The sequence below is a fragment of the Chinchilla lanigera genome, unplaced genomic scaffold, assembly GCF_000276665.1.
Source record: "Chinchilla lanigera isolate Chin_1 unplaced genomic scaffold, ChiLan1.0 scaffold00043, whole genome shotgun sequence".
Classification (NCBI taxonomy): Eukaryota; Metazoa; Chordata; class Mammalia; order Rodentia; family Chinchillidae; genus Chinchilla; species Chinchilla lanigera.
Genome location: NW_004955444.1, coordinates 2,420,633 through 2,440,782, shown reverse-complemented (window position 1 = coordinate 2,440,782; position 20,150 = coordinate 2,420,633). Strand labels below are relative to the sequence as shown.

Here is a 20,150-nt window from a genome sequence, read left to right as displayed (position 1 = left end):
GTAGTTTGGCATGTCAGTAATGTGACAGAGTAAATCTCTGGTTTTTGGTACATGAGCCAAGGCGATGTTAGTGGAAAGACACAAGACGTCGTCCCATTAAAGTCAGGACAAGGTTAAATTGCAGCCGACACAGCAAATGCTGCTGAAACAGATCAGAGAAAGAATTTAGATGTGTGGTTAGAATAGTCAGAACTGTTACTATCAGGAGATACGTTACACCTGTAAAGCTCAAGCAAATCAGCTGATAAATTACTATAGAGAATAGGACACGGGAAGCAATGAGTAGTTTGTTATGCAAACATTAGGTGTACAGTATTCAGTGGTAGTCTCTTGAAATATAGAAATGAAGGCCCTGTATAAAAAAATCACAAAACATATTTACAGATAACTTATACTGAAGGAGCAAGGTTGCCACAGAAGATACTAAAGTATTATTGAAAGATAAAAATACACCTTTTTCAAGTAAAACTATGCTGCTTGTTTTTATATCAGAAGATTCAGTACAATAAGGACTTTACCTAAGATGTTTACGTATATCATGTAATTTTTTCCAGTTAAAGTATACTAATTTGTTTAAATAAGCTGATTATAAAGTTCATATAAAAAATACAGATATGCAAACAACTAGGAAAACATTGAAAAGAATAAGGTAGCATTACCCTAGTAGATGTCAAAATATGTTTTGTAAAGTTTTAGGTATTTAAAATACCAGTACTTAAACAAAGCAACATAAAAACAATAAAAATGATACAGAATTTCAAAAGAAGGTGATAGGAAATTAACAATGGTTATTATATTAGATATTGTTATCTTCAAAGTGGTTACTCAGGTAACCAGATACAGGCATGTAAGATTGATCAAACAATTACACAATAACTGTTCCTTTCAATAAACCAATAGAATTAGTAGTACAGTTACGTTATTTTGTTTATGTCTTTGTTTTTGTTATTTTGTTTTTGTTCTTTTCTCTTTAAAATAAAAAGAAAATGAAAAAGGTACTAGTACTAACGCAAGGATAGTCAGAGCACTGGAACAGAAGAAAAAATGCTTAAGTAGGCCCAGTCCAAAGTGTAGGGTTCATGTGCTGTCTCCTGGGACTGGGGGTGGGATTAAAAGGTGTTCAGACACCTACTTCAACGTATTAAAAAGTAAAGATGAATTAAGTGTCACACTGTATAACCAGAATAATTACAAATGAATAAAAGAAAATTTTAAAGCTTAAACCACGACAGTTCTAGGGGGCAACGTCAGAAGATTATCTGCACCTTGATTTCAGGTTGGGCTTAACTAGTTTACTGCAGTTGCAAGTCCAGAGGGCATAAACAAAAAGGCAGCAAATCAAACTGTGGTATTAAAATAATCTAAGAATTAAAAGACCCACAGTCAAGGTCAAAAGACAGATTGCTGAAGGGAGAGAGAAGATAGTATCTCCTAGAAAGTTACTAGGTATTGTGACAAAAGGCCAAAGACTCAAAGAAGTTGGCTATGCGTGTAGATACAGTAGTTCACAAAATAGGCAACATAAATGGTTCTTACTGAAATGTAAGGGTGCTCAGATGCATTTATTATAAAACTAAATCCACTGAGAAAGGACTGTTTTTCGCTTGTTTAATCTGATAAAAGCCTGAAAATGAGTAAGTTTTGTTACAGAGATTATGGGAAAGCATAGAAATACTCACAATGGGAGTAAGTGGACGTAACGCCTATAGAAGATGCTTTGGCACAAATAGATTTACATTTAAAAAGTGGTATACAATGCCGTTGAATACATTTCTTTAATTTTTTTTTAATTTGGAAAGGAAGATTACTGTTAAGAGAACATTTAAAATAATCTGGCATTCCCTCAAGTTTTATTTCACTTTGTTAAAAAATATTTTGATACTAATTTTTTCTATTTATTTGTAGCCAGAACCACCAAAGAAACCATCTAACTGGAGAAGGAAACATGAAGAGTTCATTGCAACCATCAGAGCAGCTAAAGGCCTGGATCAGGCGCTTAAGGAGGGCGGCAAGCTTCCCCCTCCTCCTCCACCGTCTTACGACCCTGGTGTGTGGAATGTTGTTGACAAAATGTTCATGTGGACAGAAAATGATGGAAGCTTTTACAGTCTTACTTGTTACAAAATAGTTTATCATAATGAAACCTAATAAAGCATAATCTTGAAATGCTTTGGTATGAAATAATGGTGATAATCTGGGCATTTAATTTTTAAAAATGATTATGGTAATAATCAAGTGCTAATAATCTAGGAAAAAAATTTTTTTTTTTTTTTTTTTTTGGTCTCAGTACTGCTATGAACCCAAGGCCTTCACACTGAACTACATTCCAGTCCATATTTTAATTTTTCCTTTTGAAATGGAGTTTTGCTAAGTTACTTAAGTTTCCCAGGCTGGGCTGAAATTTGTGATCCTCCTAAATTCAGTCTCCCAAAGTAGAAGCATTACGTGTGTGCTCCACCCCCCTGGTTTCCAGGAAATAATTTAATTGTGCTTATGGTGGGTTGAGATATAGTCCTTGAATAGGATTCAGATATATTGCCTGGTTATTTGGTATCCCCCCGTGTGGGAAGAAAATAGTCAAAATATTATTTGTAAAATGCACAGTTCATGTGTGCACACGATGATGCAGACTGAGTTGCTTTCAGTTTACTTGTTGTTATATTTTCTTCATTGGGCACCTGAAAGTTGCCTTGTTAATTGCTGCCAAAGTAAATCAAGAGTGGCAAACGTGTGTGACAGTGCGTGTACTGACAGACTTGAAGTACAGCAATTGACACTTGGCTGTGCTCATTTTAACAGCCTAGAGATGGTTACTTTAGGGTAACAAGTTAACAGCATTAAAATTGAGCTATGCTGGGATTCATTTTCTAGCTAAGAGTGCTTTTTAAGAAACCTAGATGTGATCATTTTTAACATTTGGTTGTAGAAGTTGGCAAACTTTCAATAAAAGAATAAAAGACATAGCTATATTCTTAGTAATCTACGTAGTTGTATTGTTCCCAAGCAAGTGAGACAGTGCTATTTCTTCATAATAACTTGGAATTCAGAAATTATTCCGTTTTTTTTGACTTCACAAAAATAACCTCTTAGATATTACAGTTATTTAGATCTGTAAGCAGGACAGATTTCTGAGCTTCAGATAAGTATAAATTCTAGAGGACACACTCTCTATCCAGAAGTAAACCTTTTGAAATAAACCTTTTTGGACACTGCTTAAATTTTTGTTTATTCCTAATGTCTCATTCATTTGAGGTCTTTTCTTTTCTTTTCTTGCGTTTGTTTGGGTTTTTTTTGTTTTTTCCCGTACCGGGAATCGAACTCACGACGTCGCGCTTGCCAGGCAGGCGCTGTGCCACTGAGCTAAATCCCCAGCCCCCATTTGACGTCTTTTCTAATGCTACAAAATTTGGTTCTTTGTTAATTTTGAGATTTAATTTTAGAAGAAATTTTATTTATCCAGAGCTGCATTTGAGGAGTGTATTTTATCTTGGAAATGTTTCCTGTTTTATAAATTTGAATTAATTATGTTAATGAGGTTTTACTTTTTTAAATCACTTTGTCCGTCTGCTTTAGCTTCTAAGAGAAAATAAAATTTTTGGAAGCTCATTAAGCTGTTTCTTGATGGTTTTCTCTAATTTAAGTAAGAGATTTTATAGATGAAGCCATACTGTAAGTTGTGTTTTAATGTGATATTACTAATCTACTGTATAGACTTTGCATATATGATGAATGCACATGTGATTACAAAGACAAAATGATATTTTTCTTTCACCTATTTTATACTGAGAATGTATATTTTATTCTTTTGCACAGTTTTCCCTAAATTTGATTCACGCTAGGACACAATTAAAAGTAATTTATTTGGCTTCTTTCTTGAATGCTTTACTGTTTAGGTAAATCAGGCTGGATGTGATACAGAACTGGGAATTTTTATTTATCAGTTGTAATAATTACAGGTCTTGATTGCCATTTATAAAAGTTAGTGATTTTTTTGTATCCTATTTCAGGTATTTTTGTTATTAATCTAGTTTTTTCTAATCTGTTTTAGATTATATTCAGTGTCCATATTGCCAGAGGAGATTCAATGAAAATGCAGCTGATAGACATATAAATTTCTGTAAAGAACAGGCAGCACGTATTAGTAATAAAGGCAAATTTTCTACTGATACCAAAGGAAAACCAACTACTAGGACACAGGTAAAACATTCAATTTTAGTTATTTCTACAAATAAATGAGAACATGATGCTTTCAGGTTCATAGTTTTATGTACATACCTTACAGAACATGAAACTTTCTCACTGGCAAAAGTAGATGTATTAGTTTTAAGGAATTTAGTAAGAAATCTTAATGGCTAATTGAAAAACTGTTAAAACTAATTGATATGAAAAGTTAGTAGGGACTTACAGAATATACTGAATTAATGAATAATAAAGAGAAATGTTAAAGATAGGTTGGACCAGATTCAGAGGAAATCCAAAATTATTTGAAGACTGAGAAAGATGCAGTAAAAGTCAGTTTGAAAATCATGTATTAGAAATATTTCTGTTATATACACACGATATAGGAAAATGTAATGAACATGGTAGAGGGACACCCTTCAAATCCTGATTGCTGCATATCATCCATGAAATGATAATCTGCATGGTAGTTGTGAGAAGCAAGTGTACTTAGGTATATGAAAACACTTACAAAACTCTGTGTTGTAAATTTTGGTAAATTAATTTGTATGGTACTGTTATTTTTCTTTAAGCATACTGTTAAACAGAAACCTTAATAATGTAGAGCATGGAGTGGATTTTTATTTTGAAAAAGCTTTAGTTTTTGAAATTTTTTTTCCTCTTTTGAGTCAGGGTTTCTTTGTGTTCTCCATGCTGCCTCAAACTCCTGGGCTCAAGACATGCTTCTGTCAGCCTCAGGTAGCTGGGGACTACAGGGACGCGTCACAGCTGACGGCTTTAGCAACTTCAAGTTTTATAAATCTAGCGTACAGTAGATAAGTCAAGTCCATATGTCTTATTATTTGTGAATCAGATGTTGGATCAAGAGACCCCAATACAGTAGGGGTTTTTTTGAGAGAATTCTAGTACTGAATGTTAAAAATACTATTGGAAATAAACCATATCATCTTTATCATCATCATTTTGGGAAAAAAATGCCTTTTGTTGAAAAGATTTTTCTTTCCCTAATAAATAGTTTAGGCACTTCAGTTGAAAATCAGTTGAATATATGCCTATTTCTTTTTCCTTTTAAAAAATGGTTAAGCTAGTCCAGGTTGCTTACATTTGTACATGAATTTCACAGTTGTTAATCTCTAAAAATAAAAAGGCTGCTCGGTTTGACAGAGATGACATTGTGTGTAAGTCGGTTTGTGGAGAAGCAGCATCTTAACAATGTTGTCCAGTTCATAAACTTGTTATATTTCCTGCTTATTTAGCTTTTCTCTATTGTATTGCCTCAGTTTTCAGTATATAGCTCATGCACATACTGTCTTATATTTAACTTTCTTCAGATTTTTCTCTGCGTACAAAGTCAAGTCACCTGTAAAAAAGAGCAGTTTTAGTTCCTGCGGTGGTCTGTATACTTTCCTTTTTTGTGATTTATTGGCGGTAACCTTTCCTTATGAATGACAGATACCTGAGATGATTAGCTTAAAGAGAGGAGGAGGTTCTCGCTGGCTCGGCTTTGGCACCTCCTGTCCAGGACCAGCTGGCGCCTTTGGTTTGCATGTGTGGTGGCACAGGGCGTCATGGCTAGAGCGTGGGGGGGCTGAGTCCTGTTGAGGTCATGGCTGAGTACAAAAGAAGGGGGTGCGCATCTCCACCCCTGCAAGGGCGCTAGGCCCCGTATCTTAGAGGTTCCGTTAGCTCCCAGTAGAGCCCTAGCTGGAGAGCAAACCTTGAACAGATGGGCCGTCAGGGACATCCGGACCCAAACTGTAGCAGTGGTACTGCGGCTCTTTCATACGTTGTTGAATAGATGCATTTAGAGTGGGGATCCTTGTCTTGATCCTGGTCTTGGGTAGGAACCATTCAGTTTTTCACCACGTTTGACATTAGCTGTGAATTCTTATTTCTGCACTTTATAGGCTTTGAAAGTTCTCTTCCTTACTGGGTTTTTTTAAACCTCAAAGGGATTTGAATTTTGTCAAATGCTCTGAATCTCTTCATAATACATATTATTGATATGTTAACCAACACTGGTACAGTAGAATAAAAGTGTTAATATAATAAATTGTACTCATCTGCAGATGTTCAATCAATTTTGCTGTCCATGAGTGAATCCTACTTAGTAACAAATTATCCTTTTTATATATTTTTGAATTTCATGTGCTAAAACTTCATTAAAATTTTTCATCTTTTCTCATGAGGAACGTTGACTGGGATGTTGGTATCAGAATTTTACTGGTCTCACAGTGAGGTCACTGTGATTTCCTCTTTGGAGATTTTGTAGTATTTACTTTTTCTTATGTTTTTGTTAGAATCTAGTTACTACTGTAGCTCTACAGTTTCCATCTTCCTGAGGTTTAGACTATTGCATATGTTTCTTAAGTAGCTGTAGTGTTCAGATGCTGCATTTTTATATTAGTTTTGCATCCTGTGTATTTTAAGTAATGTTGTCACTGTAGTTGAATTTATTGACGTTAAAGTAGTATTATCCTTGTTTGGCTGTAGAATTCGTGCTGATATCATTTTCATTCCTAATACTGATGTTTTATCTTCCCTTTTCTTTTTTCCCTTCTAAGTAAATTTTTAATTTTTAAATTTAATTTTTAATTTAATGTAGTGTAAAATTTCTCCTGTTATCGATCTAGCTGCTCTAGTTTGCGAATTTTTTACATCTTTCCAAAGAAAAACAGTCTTTTGATTCAGTGGTCAAATATTGCTCTGACTGCATCTTACAAAAAAAGTTTGATTCAAAGCAAATCATTTACTTACAGATAGTGGGATTTTTTTCAATGTTCTACTGCTATTTTTAATTTAATTCTGTTGTAGCTTGAGAACATTGTTGCCAGGGTTTTCCTCTTGCTGAAATGGGTGTTACTGCCCGGCATGCGGTCTGACATAGCATCTGGCAAAGAAAATGTGTTCAGCGGCTGTTCTCTAAATGCCACGTTTAGGTGGCTGCTTCTAACTGGCTATTTTTCTGGGTTTCCCATCATTACTGAAGGAGCTTTGCAAATGTCAGTTCAGTGGCGGGCTCTGACTGTTGTCTGGATGTCTCATCAATCCGTGAAGGGTGTGTACTAAGATGATGAACTGTGACTGTGGTTTTTTTCTGTGTCTCTTGTTTTGCCACTCTTGTGTCAAGCACTTTGAGTGCCTCTTAGTGTTTGTGTTTGCAGTTCGTTTTATTTGACCCATTTATTATCCCTTTTATCCTTTCAAAGGGTCACTTCCTGTGACAATATTCCTTTTGTTAAAGTATGTTTAATCTGGTAAGAACATAGTCATTTCAGTTTAATTACGTTCACTTTCTTTCTTTAAATGTTTTTGCATAGCCTATACAGTAGCGTGTAATTGACTCATATTTTATCTTTTGTAATCCGTCTGGCAACCACAACGTTTTGGTGGAAGTGTTTAGATATTTTCCTTTAACATACTTATTGCTGGTTGGTTGTGTGTAACCTGCCATGTTGCTGTCCTCAACTTTTGGTGTGTATGATTCTTCTGTTGCCTTTTTCTTCACAGATCTTTTTTCCTATTGGCTATATAATTTTTACCTTCCATTAGCTACTCTGATAGCAGAGTGTGCCTCTCACTTGTCCCTGTTCCGTTCCCGCTGGTGCTGTTGTGCGTCAGAACCCTGAACACGACAAGCTGTCCGTGCTCTTGATGTGTCTGCTGTACGGTCTCATTACTTGCCAGAGTCATCTGCTTTTAAAGATGCGACAAGAAGAAATCTGTGAACATCTGTGCATGCACGTTTGTGTACACGAAGCATACTTTGCTTTGTGTTTATGCATTTACTATTTCCAGACCTTTTCTTTCTTTGTGGTCAGCCTCTCTTACCTTCTTTTTCATTTCCCATCTGTCTTTATTGGTGGCTGAAAATGCCTGGGTTTTGCTTTCATTTCTTGTTGAGATGCCTACTGTTTGTTCGCTGTTAACATGTTTGCCCTATTTCACTGAATTCTCAGTTTTTGATGTTACCTACAACCATTTTTAAGACCTTATTTGCAAAATCTTATACCCTTATCCGTGGAGAGTCAGTTTCTGTGGACAGTTTTGTCAAATATAGGCCATATTTTCCTGTTTCTTCCCCAGCGATTTTTGGTGGAAATTTCGATATTATAAACAATAAATCACACCTGGATTGTGTTTTCTGTGGAGTGGTGTTTCTCTTTCCATTTTTAACAATAAAAAGTTACCTTGGGCAGTTAAGCCCAGGGGACATAGCTGCAAATCCTCCATGGGTCCTAGTCTTCTAATATTTTCTAAATCCTCTTGCAGATGATACCTGTAAGAGGGTTATTTGGCCACTTCATCTGTCTACCAGAGTTTGTAATGTGTCACTGTATTTTGTTTTCTAGAAGTTTGCTATTTTTTTATTTTCCCACTTCTTAATTGCTTATAATTTAATATTTGCAAATTTACCTTTTTAAAAAATATAGTAGATGTCATTGTGGAAATACATATCCGGCATTATTGTGTCAGGTGGCCTTGATAGATAGGTCCCTGCTGTCTTTCATTTTTCATTCATGGTTTCTGATATACTACATCCATGATGAATGTTTACTGTTTTGAGCTTGTTACCTCTCAAAAATGATTTAGAATGATTTTTCATGTGAGGTACCTTCTAGAGAAGCTTGTGCTCGTTTATTCCAGGTAACTAAGAGTACTGTCTCTCTGAAAAAATTTAAATTATTGGTGTGTGTTTGCTTGATTAGCCTTATAGAGAGTCCATATGATGGCCAGACAGTTACTACAATCTCCAAAGGAGCTGATCTGGCAGCTTCTTTTTCTCTCGTCTCACATGCAGTGCTTTTAAAGTGCCGGTTAATATTTTTTAACATACTTTGTTACTCTCCTGGGCATTTTTAGTTTTTCATTAAAGGGTTGGTTCAGACAGCTCATTCAGTCATTTTGCCATAAGTAAACTTCTTCCCATTTCAGTAAAATCTCTTTGCGAGTAGAGAGACTTACCTGTACCTAACTGTTCCTAAGCGCTCACGTCAGTGATACCGAGAACACACTGTAATGTTATGCAGGGGTCACTGTGCTCCATCTCCGTAGCTCGCTCTTCTTGTGAAGTTAAAGTTGTACGTTTGGAGAATGTAAGGCTTTGAATTACTAATTTACAATCTGTAACTAGAAATTATATTGATAGAATATTTTATTTTCATTATTTTAGTATAAACCACCTGCACTTAAAAAGTCAAACTCTCCCGGAGCCACCTCGTCAGGATCTTCACGATTACCACAGCCGAGCGGCACTAGCAAAGCTGTTGTAGGTAATGAGACCTGTAAACTAACTTCAGAAGGGGAAACGCTTGCCAGTAATAACCATAGTGCTCTGTGGTGGGTTATTAGAATAGATTTAAAAAGAAATGTGGGTTAGTAATTATTTCTGAGGAAAAGTGAAATAAGTCTCAAAAGCCTCCACTTCAGATACTTTGCTGTTTTCCTGCTTTTGTTTTGCCTAAATACCTGCCTTTATGTTTATGTTAGTTTATCATCTACTCAGAATAGTTGAGCCAGTTCTTTTCTTTGACCTCAATATTTTCTTTTCCTTTCTATATTGACTTCTTCTGAATTTGCCGGTTGTTCCTAATAGACAAATACTTCATGGATTGAAGAAGCTATTGACCATTAAAACGTGCCTTCACCTGTGTGTAAATATAAAATAGACGCTAGAAATAAACCCATTGTTCTTTAGAAATGCCTTCTGTAAAGTTTTCGCTGTATGACTTCAGAGCCGTGAAGAGCACTGCTGCAGGACTGCCTCCCTCTCCAGATGCTCTGTTTCTCTGTGGCTTTTGCTCTTCACAGCCTCCCTAAACCTGTGGCCTTCTTCGTTATCAGGTGCGTCTTCGGGCAAAGCGCCTTCCGCCAGCAGCGCCCTGGGAAGCAAACTTCAGGCCTTATCTCCCTCGCACAAGGCGGCGGCAGCGCCGCAGGCAGCGTAAGTCTACACTGAGTAACGTGCCGTTTCCGCGTGACTGTCTGTGTGGTAACTGGCCTTCTCCTTAAGCTAAATTTTCTTTCCAGGTTCATTTGTTTTTTAACATATTGCTGGTCAGGGCCACACTCGTTGCTGTGGAAAATCTAAATTAATGCCGCCATTTTAGAAAATAATCTGGTAGAATTTATTATGAGCCTTAAAACATTCATGTTTTTGATTGAATAATTTTACTTGTGGGAATTTTAAGAAAATAATATGAAATACAGAAGGTTTTTGTTGTCACTATAATTCATTGAACATTGTGTGCCCAGCTAACACTAGATATTTTCCATGTATTTTTATTAAAACTACTAGGGAATGATAGAATAAGAGAGTCAGAGTAAAATAATTTGTTCAAAGCTACACTAGCCGTTAGAGAAGCAAGGCACAATGGGGTCCATTTAACTTGAAACGGACGCATACATTTTTTTATGGTATTTAAAATAAACCACCTAAATGTCTAACTTTGATTGAATAGTAAGTTATGAATATCTACAAAGGGATATTTTGCAATCCTAAAAATATAAATAATCTTTAATGATACGATTCTGCTATTAGAAGAGGAAAAAATACGGACACAAAACTCCTTGCGTATGTGCTGTGGTATACTGCAGACAATGCCTACATAAACAAAGGGGCCGGCAGAACACGCCACAACATTAATCGTGTGTAATTCTGTTCCTTTTTTTCTTGCTGTACTTTATGTACATGGCTTTAATGAAGTAATTAAACTTTTAATAATGCATTTATATATGGGAAAAATTGCTGGCAACACTGGAGATTTTAATATAAAAGTCACCTGCTTTTAAAAACTCACTTTTCTTTCCATTTTAATCAGAAAATTAAGAAATTGCCATAGGACCATTAAAATTAGGGATTATGTGTATATCTTTAGATAAGCTGATATAGGTATAAGTGTACAGTTCTTTTCAAGTGTAATTTATCTCTGGTTCATGTTTACTTTGTTTTTCATGTTAGAAATAATACAAGGGTATTTATCAAGTGAGATGAACTACTTTTTGTTTCCCAATTCAGACCGCGTAGACAATTCAAGTCCTAAAAAGCACTTAATGTAATTAACATTGTAGGGAAAATATCAACAAGTTCTGATGAGGTGAATTTTTTTATTTATTGTGTATTTCCAAAAAGAAGAAACATGCTGTTTGTAAAAAGACACAGATTAACAGTAGAACAGGTAGTTGAAAAATAGGGTACTCTAATCTTCCACTGGTAAGAAACTGATCTAATATTTTTTTTTTCTGTACTGAGTTGCTTCATTGCGTAGTGGAGTATAGATCAAGCAATTAACTTCGTAAAAAACTTTCTACCACTCCAGACAGTTGCCCTCTGTGTTAGGTTTAGTGCTTGTGGAATGGTTCTCATCGTTGACTGTGGATTAAGAGGCAGTGTTTCTTGGCACTTCTGTCGCATTGGTGACCTCATCAGTTGGGGCGCTAGGTTGCACCGGCAGACTGCTCTTGGGCCGGGGATTTCGCTCAGCGGCACAGCGCCGCCTGGCAAGCGCGAGGTCGATCCCCGTACTGGAGAAAACCAACAAAAACCAAAGACAGACTGCCCTTAAGTAGTACTTAGAAGCTGGCTGACGTAGAGAACAGGCGGCCTGGTGTTTTTAGTGAGAAAAACTAGGCCTGTAGGTTCTGCTGTGCCACTAAGTAAGCGTAAAACTTGAGTTTGTCCACCTGCTTTGCCCTGACACCACCATGTGACGGTTCAGCCCCTGACAACGGATCTCAGAAAATCTGACCAACATTTGTGTTACACCAAGGGCGATGCTTTTCCCAAGAAGCAGAGGTTCTGAGCACAGTGCTGTTAGGGTTTGTAGATGAGATTTTGGTTGGCTCGCATCGTGTTAGACGGTCAGTCACATCTGTTCAAATGCTAATTGCCCATAAGACCCTTACCTATTAAAGGAGAGTTTTCAGTTATCAGAGACTGACGGTGTTTGATTCTGCTGGTATGTTTTCTGTATTCACTAGAAGTACCTATATTATGATACTAAACTAGGGCCATTCATTCACAACTGTCCATGTCGTGGCGGAGGTCATTCCTTTTGTAGAATTGTTGAGGTAATGATATGTTCGTTTTCCCTGCCAGGTTGGTAAACTTTTATGATGACAGAGATGGCAGTATTACAGATGCAACTATAAAATTTAGCAGAGCGCCTACGATAGGCATACGACAAGTGAAATGAGTGAAAAAAATGAATTAATAAATGCCTCACCTGTACATCTGTTGGCACATCGTTGCATGGTCCTACAGGAAATAGAATTACTTGAAATTTGTGTGGCAACTATATTTCTCATTCAGACAGTTAATTCAGGGTTGAGTGAAGATAGAATTAAGACGTCTGGCTGACTGTAATGTTCAAGAAATGGAGTGTCTGCTAATATTAGTAATTGACATTATTTCAGTGGCTGGTGGTCATTTAAAGCCTGCCGTACATAATACGGTTCACTTTAATCAGGTGGACTGGTAATCGGTAGTAGGTAGCATATATCGAGTCATGGCACAGGAAAAGAAATCTTTTCACTTCCAAATATTCTCATGATTGGTAACTAAATTCTAAATAATCTGTGGGACAACATTAAATAAAAGAAAACTTCAAAGGCAAAGCACACCCCAATGGAAAATATTTCCTTATTGTTAAAAATTCTTTTATCTTAGGGAGTTTTAGAAGTGTGGTCAAACACTAAGCTTTTAAATAAATATTGCCACACTTGAGTTGTGTCGCAGTTTACATGGTGGAGACTTCAGAACTGTGCTTTCTTAATGTCTGACTACCACTTTACATGTCTATCTCAATAATTTTTAGTAGGTGAAATGTCACCTTTCAGAGGTTTACTTCTGTTCAGTTACCCTGAAAAAGGAAAGTTTACTTCCACTTGACTCTAATAAATAAGGTAAAATTAGAGACAAAATACAGGTGAGGTACGTTTTTAATTACAAATTTAATTTGAGTGCTCATACTTCACATTATTAAAAAAAGTAAGAAATGTGTTTTTTGTAGGAGTGGAAACATGCTTTTCTGATAAGCTAATCTTTTGATGGTGTGAGTCATGTATACATGGAGCATTGTTTAGGTTTTTATTAACTTTCCTGTCTTACTGATCTAGAAGTACCTGAAACAACTTCTAATTACAGAATGTAGGTTTCCTCGTGTAGATAAAAATGATTGAAGCTATTATGTTAAGAAGGTACCTTTGCCTTAGAATTGAGGCACTGGGTTATTTGTGACAGATCGATGGATTTCATCAAAATATATGACTAATGCATTTCAAAATTTTGAGTGTCTCAGACCATTTTAAATACAGAAGTTCACAGAGATATGTGAAATGCTATGTAGTAAAAGTTTTCAGGAGTGTGAATTCAGAAATCATCTTTTTAATTATCTCAATCTGCTGTACTTGCTACAATCCTACAACATACTTTGTAAACTGAAGTGTCTTGTTTCCTAAGTGAATTGATTCCTGGTGTTTAAAGTAAGTTCCCAGTAAATCTATTAGGAATAGATTGATATGATTGCCAAAGATTTCTCAGTGTGATCATTCAGTTAGGACTATTTTGGAAGCCTGCACAAAAGTATTAGGTACAGTGTTCATCATTCAGATTTATAAACGTTGGTTTCGTTGCATAGCCTAACAGTAGCATATTATAGAAAAAAATAAGTTTAGGTGATTTTTAGCCCAAGAATCACTTAGTAACCCTTTAAACACTGTGTTCGTGTGTGTGTCTACTTACATATACTTCGAGTTGAATTGTGAGCACAGCTGTGTGGTACAAGCAAGTCATCAGCTGGGTTCTCAGAGTCTGACAACATTGTCAGTTCTTCTGTTTATGTAACATAGGTACTTTTCCCTCGAAATAACTGTCTTAGGTTTGTATTAGAAAAATACAAAGCCTAAATTTTCTAAATTTCAATTGTACTTTTTCTGAGAAAGAAGAATCTTATTCCTTATGCACAGACCACAGATGCCCTTTTGAAAATAACTGCTGTTGGACAATAATACCTTGGTAATTGTTTGTGATTAAAAGACAGATTTGATTAAAATTCTTCATCTTTGACAAATTAAAAACAAATTTTAATCTCACATTTCTTAGAGATTATGTTTGTTATATATTTAATTAAAACAATTTTCAATCCTCAGTATAAACACACTCCTTACACTTGTGCATTGAAATACACCCTATACATGGGCTACTTTTTTTTTTTGTACCGGGAATCGAACTCAGGACCTTGCAGTTGCCAGACAGATGCTTATGCCGCTGAGCTGTATCCCCGGCTACAGGGGCTACTTAAAAGCGTGCCAGTGAGCATAATGTGCTCCTTCACTGACACCCTTGTAGTCTAGATAAAGGAACACAGTTTTCAGAGGAGGGGTTCTATAAGAACAGGCATCTCATTTGTCTCATTTCCCGGTGTCCCCAGAAACTAAGTGTTTGACACGTAGTCTAGGAGATCCCCAGGTTTACTAGATGAATGAGAAAATGGTTAGGTTAGTGAATGAATGAAAAAAAGTGTGGATTTCTTGGCGGGAAGATGAAGAGGATGAAAAAGGAATTAATATATATTATGTACTTGTACCAACTTCCCACAGAGAATATAGTCATACTGCAAATATATGCTACTAAAATTTTTAAAAATTTAAAAAGGATGCACGTTCAAAAGTAAGCACTGATGTCTTATCGTCATTGAAGACAGCTTTTCTGATGACCCAAGTAAATTGTGTTGCCCCGACTCTGAGCAGTGGTGGGACGTATAATTCAGTGCTTCGGTTTGTGTGAGACCATTAATTGCCCCATAAAGCTGTAGTTTGTCCTGCTGTCCTCTAGGTGGAGAGCCTGTATACTTTTGCATTAAAAAAAATTCACATTGGGTAGTCAGTAAACATTTTACAAATGAACTTTAGAACTGCCATTCCTGTTTTTTTTTTTTTTTTTTTTCCATGTAGGTAATGTTTTACTTTTCAGAAATAAATTCCTTTGTTAGAAAGTCAGGTATGATTAAGATATAATGTTACTTATCAGTTCTTATTTTATATTTGCAGTTGTAAAATGCAAGGAAAATTACACAATGAAATAACAGAGAAAAGGTTCTGTCAGTGTCGGGAAGGGAGAATGACAACTTCGGGTTCATGTCTCCTTTCTAAACCATTGCTGGTGTTTTCTGATTGATTCCGCTTCCCAGGTGTGTCAGAGTCTAGCAGTGAGCATTGTGCAAATTCTCTGGAGAATTCTTTTTGACATTTGTACTCACCTTGCAGTCAGATAATTAAGGGATGGGGTAGAGTTCTTAGGAAACAGAATTATCTTTTTCTTTAAAAAAATCATTGTATTAAGAAACAAACAGTAGCAATCTCCTTATGGGTACACCTTTATATATTTTAATAGTAAGATGGACAAGTTAGGTCCTCCACTTTGAACTGGAAGACATGTGCAAAGGTTGTATGACAGTGATACAAAGTCAGACAGTGCCTTCAAAAGACATGAGTTATTACCCGTTTACAAGTAAGTATTTGTAATTCAGTCTGGTTAAACTTTTTCATCTATTTTCTTAAGGCTTTAAATAATAAAATACCATTTTACCTTATACTTAAAAAATAGTTGTAACTTAAAATAGTTGTAAGCTAGAAATTCTTAATTACCGCTTCAGAACTTAAAACATTTTTATTAATGTTTCTAAAACCCACTTTTTAGATCGTACATTTTATTCTATTAAATACTGATTTGTAGAAGGTTAAGCAGTCCCCTTCCACAGTTGTTTTTAGGTCACTTTTTTTTTGTTTCTTTGTAAAAATAATAATTTTACAAAGAAGAGTATGGGAAAATGATGTATAATATTTAAATTACTGATTATCTCTTGGTCAAGCAGATGATGAATTATGACAGCTAGAAAAAAATTATGGAAAACTTTCCATCATTCTATTAGTCTTTGTCCAATGGGTGTAAATTCAGCCTAACACGAGGACAGGTTCTGACACTGCCAGACCTTCTGTGTGCTGGCGTAGCTGACTAGGGAGCCAGTGTGGCGGTGGCGTCATTTCTGAAACTCCGCAGCGTGACTCTGCAAGGTTTGCTAATTTGGGCTTTAATTCCAAGCCTGACTCTCATTTTAAATGATAAAGTAAGGGCCTTACATACTACTTTACTTACTATTGGTGAAAAATATATGAAGCAGAGTTAACATAATTTTAAACCACTATGTATTTTCTGCTTATTATTTATATAAGAAAATATATAATAATGAAAATGGAGAAAGTCTTTAAGATAGTAGCAGCAAACGTGAGTTACTTCTTATTAATTTTTGAATCCTAGAAGGCAGATTTTCATGTCCTGAACCACTTGTCTATATACTAGTACTACTACCTCTACCCTGCTATGCAGATCTCGAAGAAAATCTGACTAACAGTAAGATAAAGTATTAATTCCTCTCCTAAACCATGATTTAGTCTGAAGTGCAATGAGCAAATTCCAGAAACAGGACAAAGATAACACTTCATGTACCCTGACTGGGAAGAGAAATGTTTGACTATATGAGACTAAGGGAACATGTTTTAAATGTTGATCAAAACAATGACATTCTGCTTCTTAAAAGATATTACGAAAAACAGCTGATAAGCATACTGTCATGACTGCTGTTGATAATCTTTTAACTTTTCCTCTAAATGTAAGTATTTTAAAGAACTTTGAATGATTGCTATGCTGAGATTGTATGCATCTACTCAGGAGCGCGTTGGTGTCGTGTATTTCTTGAGCACATAATAGTATATGAAGGTGATAAGATTGCTAACAAGACTTCCAGAGCCTGAGAAAAACATTTTCTCCTTTTCTGAATGCGTTTGTTAGCGATGATCTTTTCGGAGAGACCCTGCACTCGCAGGACGCTCTGTAGTAGTTCTGTAAGATCCGTGGATGGGCTGTAGGGAAGCGGAGTGGAATGCACGTCAGCAGCAGGCGTGGACTGAGCATTTGAAGGCCGGGGCACCTGGCCTGTGCACCACGGTGGCTTTCGGCTCGTTGAAGTCACTTCTCACAACGGTCGTTAGCACTGCATGGGGAGTGTGAGGTGTGGGGTGCGGCCCGCAGACTCAAGTGCAAGGGCTCAGCTGTCGCGTGGAGCTTCCGGTCTCGGTCATACCTCTGAACGTGCGTTCCCTCAAGCCGGGCGTAGCAGTGCTGCCGCAGTCCCAGCTGCCGAGCAGGCGGAGCCGGGAGGGGCACTTGGAGCCCGCCCACACGATCGAGGCCGCACCAGGCAGCGTAGAGCCGCTGCCTCACAGAAAGCAAGCCCAGAAGGGCAGAAGAGCCTTCAGTTTTGAACAGGGAATAATGTCTCTTGGTTCGGGGGACAAATAATGTATGTGTCGTGACTGGCTTCATATTTGACATGTAGTGGATGTTCAAAAATAGTTACTGTCTACAAGTATATTAGAAGTAGCTATTTAAAATTTTAGGAGAGCCTGTCTTTACCATGTCATAGGAAGAACTGTGGCGAAAACTTAAGAGCTTCTAATTTAACAGTCTTTTAAAGTATTATACCTGTTTATTTAATGCAACATTGTTTCCATGTGAAATAAAAAGATGTGAGTAACTCTTAGAGGGAGGGAGGGGCTGAAGCCTTAGCGAACGTCTGGGCCCTGCCTTTGCGGCACGCTAGCCCCGCAGCTCGCTAATGCTGCCTCATTTGCCTCATCTGTTAAGGGGAATTACTAATCCTTACCTATTTCATAAACTAATTAGGATTAAATGAGTTCCCACACACAAAACAATATTCAAGACGAAACTGTTTGGCATATACTAAGAGTATAACTGTACTATAGTCCTGTAGTAACAGGATCAGTAGTACTAACAGCAGCGCCAGTGCTAAATATTAGTGTAAGTTTCTTTCATAACCTTTGTATAAGATAAAGCGATCGCTTCATCAGTGAGGGGACTCACAGGTGGACAGCTGTCATAGAGCTAGTTAGTAGCCCTGGGAATTTGAATCCAGATTTATATGGATCTCAGTGATACATCATCATTCAACTTTCTATGATTCCTAAAGTTTTAAAAGAGGAATTCATTGATGATTCAACCATGTCTTGGTACCGGATACCTTTAGATAGCTGTGCAGTGGGAGAAATTAAATATTTAAAGGGGAAACTAATAATTCATTTAATTACTTTATCAGAGAACTTTCAGAAATTGAATATTATCCTTTAAAATAGCTAAATTTTAACCATATCACATATGCTTAGAACAATAAAAAGAGCTTAAATATATTACTCAACAATTACTCATAGACATTGGATAGAACAAACCTGTTTTTTGAGGGTGTTGTAAATTTTAGAGAGTTTTAACTTTGAAGCCTTTCAGAATGATTACTTTTAAATTTCATGTAAAATATATGTAAATATCCTGATTTTTATATAAAAAATGTTCATACAAGATATTGTATCCATAGTATGAATTACTAGTTTTCAGACCTAAAATAAGCATTTGGAATTTAATCTGTTAAACTTTTCTGAGCCTCTTACTCATGCAAATAGGTAACTTGAAAAATCGGTGCTTGTATTCAACATTTTTTCATCCTGTCATTTCTTTCTCCCTTCTAGAACTAACATCAAACCTCGAAATCCCACACCACCCAGTCTGGCAAGAAATTCTGCGGCAGGTGTATTTACAGCCAAAAGAAAAACACATACTGAGAGCTACATAGCTAGGTATGTTTAGCTGTACTATCCTTATAAGTAAAATAAAACTGAATATATGTAGTTTTTTGAGTCTCATGTACAAAAATTAGGTAACAAGCTATTTATAGATAATCTCATTTTCATTCTCTGATTTAATACCATTTTAAGTTACACAAAATAAATATTTCTTTTACTTTGTGTTAGAGATATTGTTATAAATGCTCAAAGATTGTTTAGTTATACAAACTTTATATATATATATTTTATCTTAAGCTTAAATGTAACATGAGTAGTTTTACTTCTACAAATGAAATGATCAATCCTGTGAATCACTTGTCATTATAATCTTCAGCGTATTTTTAATATTTTAACCTATCCTTTGAGCTGATGGACTTTATAATGTCATGATACTGAGTTACAAGTATCACTTTTTAAATCTATAGTTCCCGTGAATTATAGATGTTTGTGTTTATACCTTGTTACGGAAAGTTTTAAGGTAAGGCCCATAACTCCATCACTATTTGGTGATGGATTTATGGGCCTTACTTTAAAACTACGTTAATTAAAATTAACTACATTAATTTTTTTAATGGAAGAGTTGACTCAGAACAGAAAGTTTAGAACTAAAAGATCATCCACAAAAATGAAATACTTAGATATGAATCAAACAAAGGATATAAAAGACCTGTGCAGTGAAAATTGTAGTGCCCCAGAAAAGGAGTGAGGACGATGCTGGAAAAGGGAAGGCTGCTCCTTGCCCTTGGGTAGGGGGACCCAACATAATGAAAACGGCCGTACTCCCAACAGTGCTGTGCAGATGTAGCGCAATCCCAATGAAAATACTATTAACACACCTCACAGACCTAGAAAAAACATTCCTGAAATTCGTTTGGGACCAGAAAAGACCTAGAATAGCAAAAGCAATTATGGGCAACAAAGGCAAATCAGGGGGCGTCACAATTTCAGACCTGAAATTATACTACAAAGCTACTGTGATAAAATCAGCATAGCACTGGCAAGAAACAGGCCTGAGGATCAGTGGACCGGAAAGCGCAGACGCATTCCCAAACACTCAGCCCCTTATCTTTGACAAAGAAGCCAGACATGTTCGCTGGAGGATAGATAGTCTCAGTTTCACTGTTTACAGTTATCTTTTTTTAAAAGGAAAGAACAACTGGGATGGGGGGAAGGAGAAAAGAAGGAAGGAAAAAATGTATACATAGGCACATACAAGATAGCTAAGAGAATTGCACTACTACTATTAGTTTATTGAAAGGAACAGCTTTTTTTTTTTTTTT

The 20,150-nt window shown here is 36.2% G+C and overlaps 1 protein-coding gene across 1 annotated transcript in view; it reads left to right on the top strand.

Moving 5' to 3' along the window:
- Nucleotides 1-20,150, top strand: part of Zc2hc1a (zinc finger, C2HC-type containing 1A) — a gene marked incomplete at its 5' end in the record, with an annotated part of 32,258 nt that overhangs the window by 5,164 nt on the left and 6,944 nt on the right. The window contains 5 exons of the mRNA XM_005392195.2: nucleotides 1,906-2,047; nucleotides 4,049-4,197; nucleotides 9,353-9,452; nucleotides 10,024-10,123; nucleotides 18,775-18,882. Of these exons, the coding sequence (XP_005392252.2) occupies nucleotides 1,906-2,047; nucleotides 4,049-4,197; nucleotides 9,353-9,452; nucleotides 10,024-10,123; nucleotides 18,775-18,882 (599 nt within the window). The remainder of the gene's footprint in view (nucleotides 1-1,905; nucleotides 2,048-4,048; nucleotides 4,198-9,352; nucleotides 9,453-10,023; nucleotides 10,124-18,774; nucleotides 18,883-20,150) is intronic.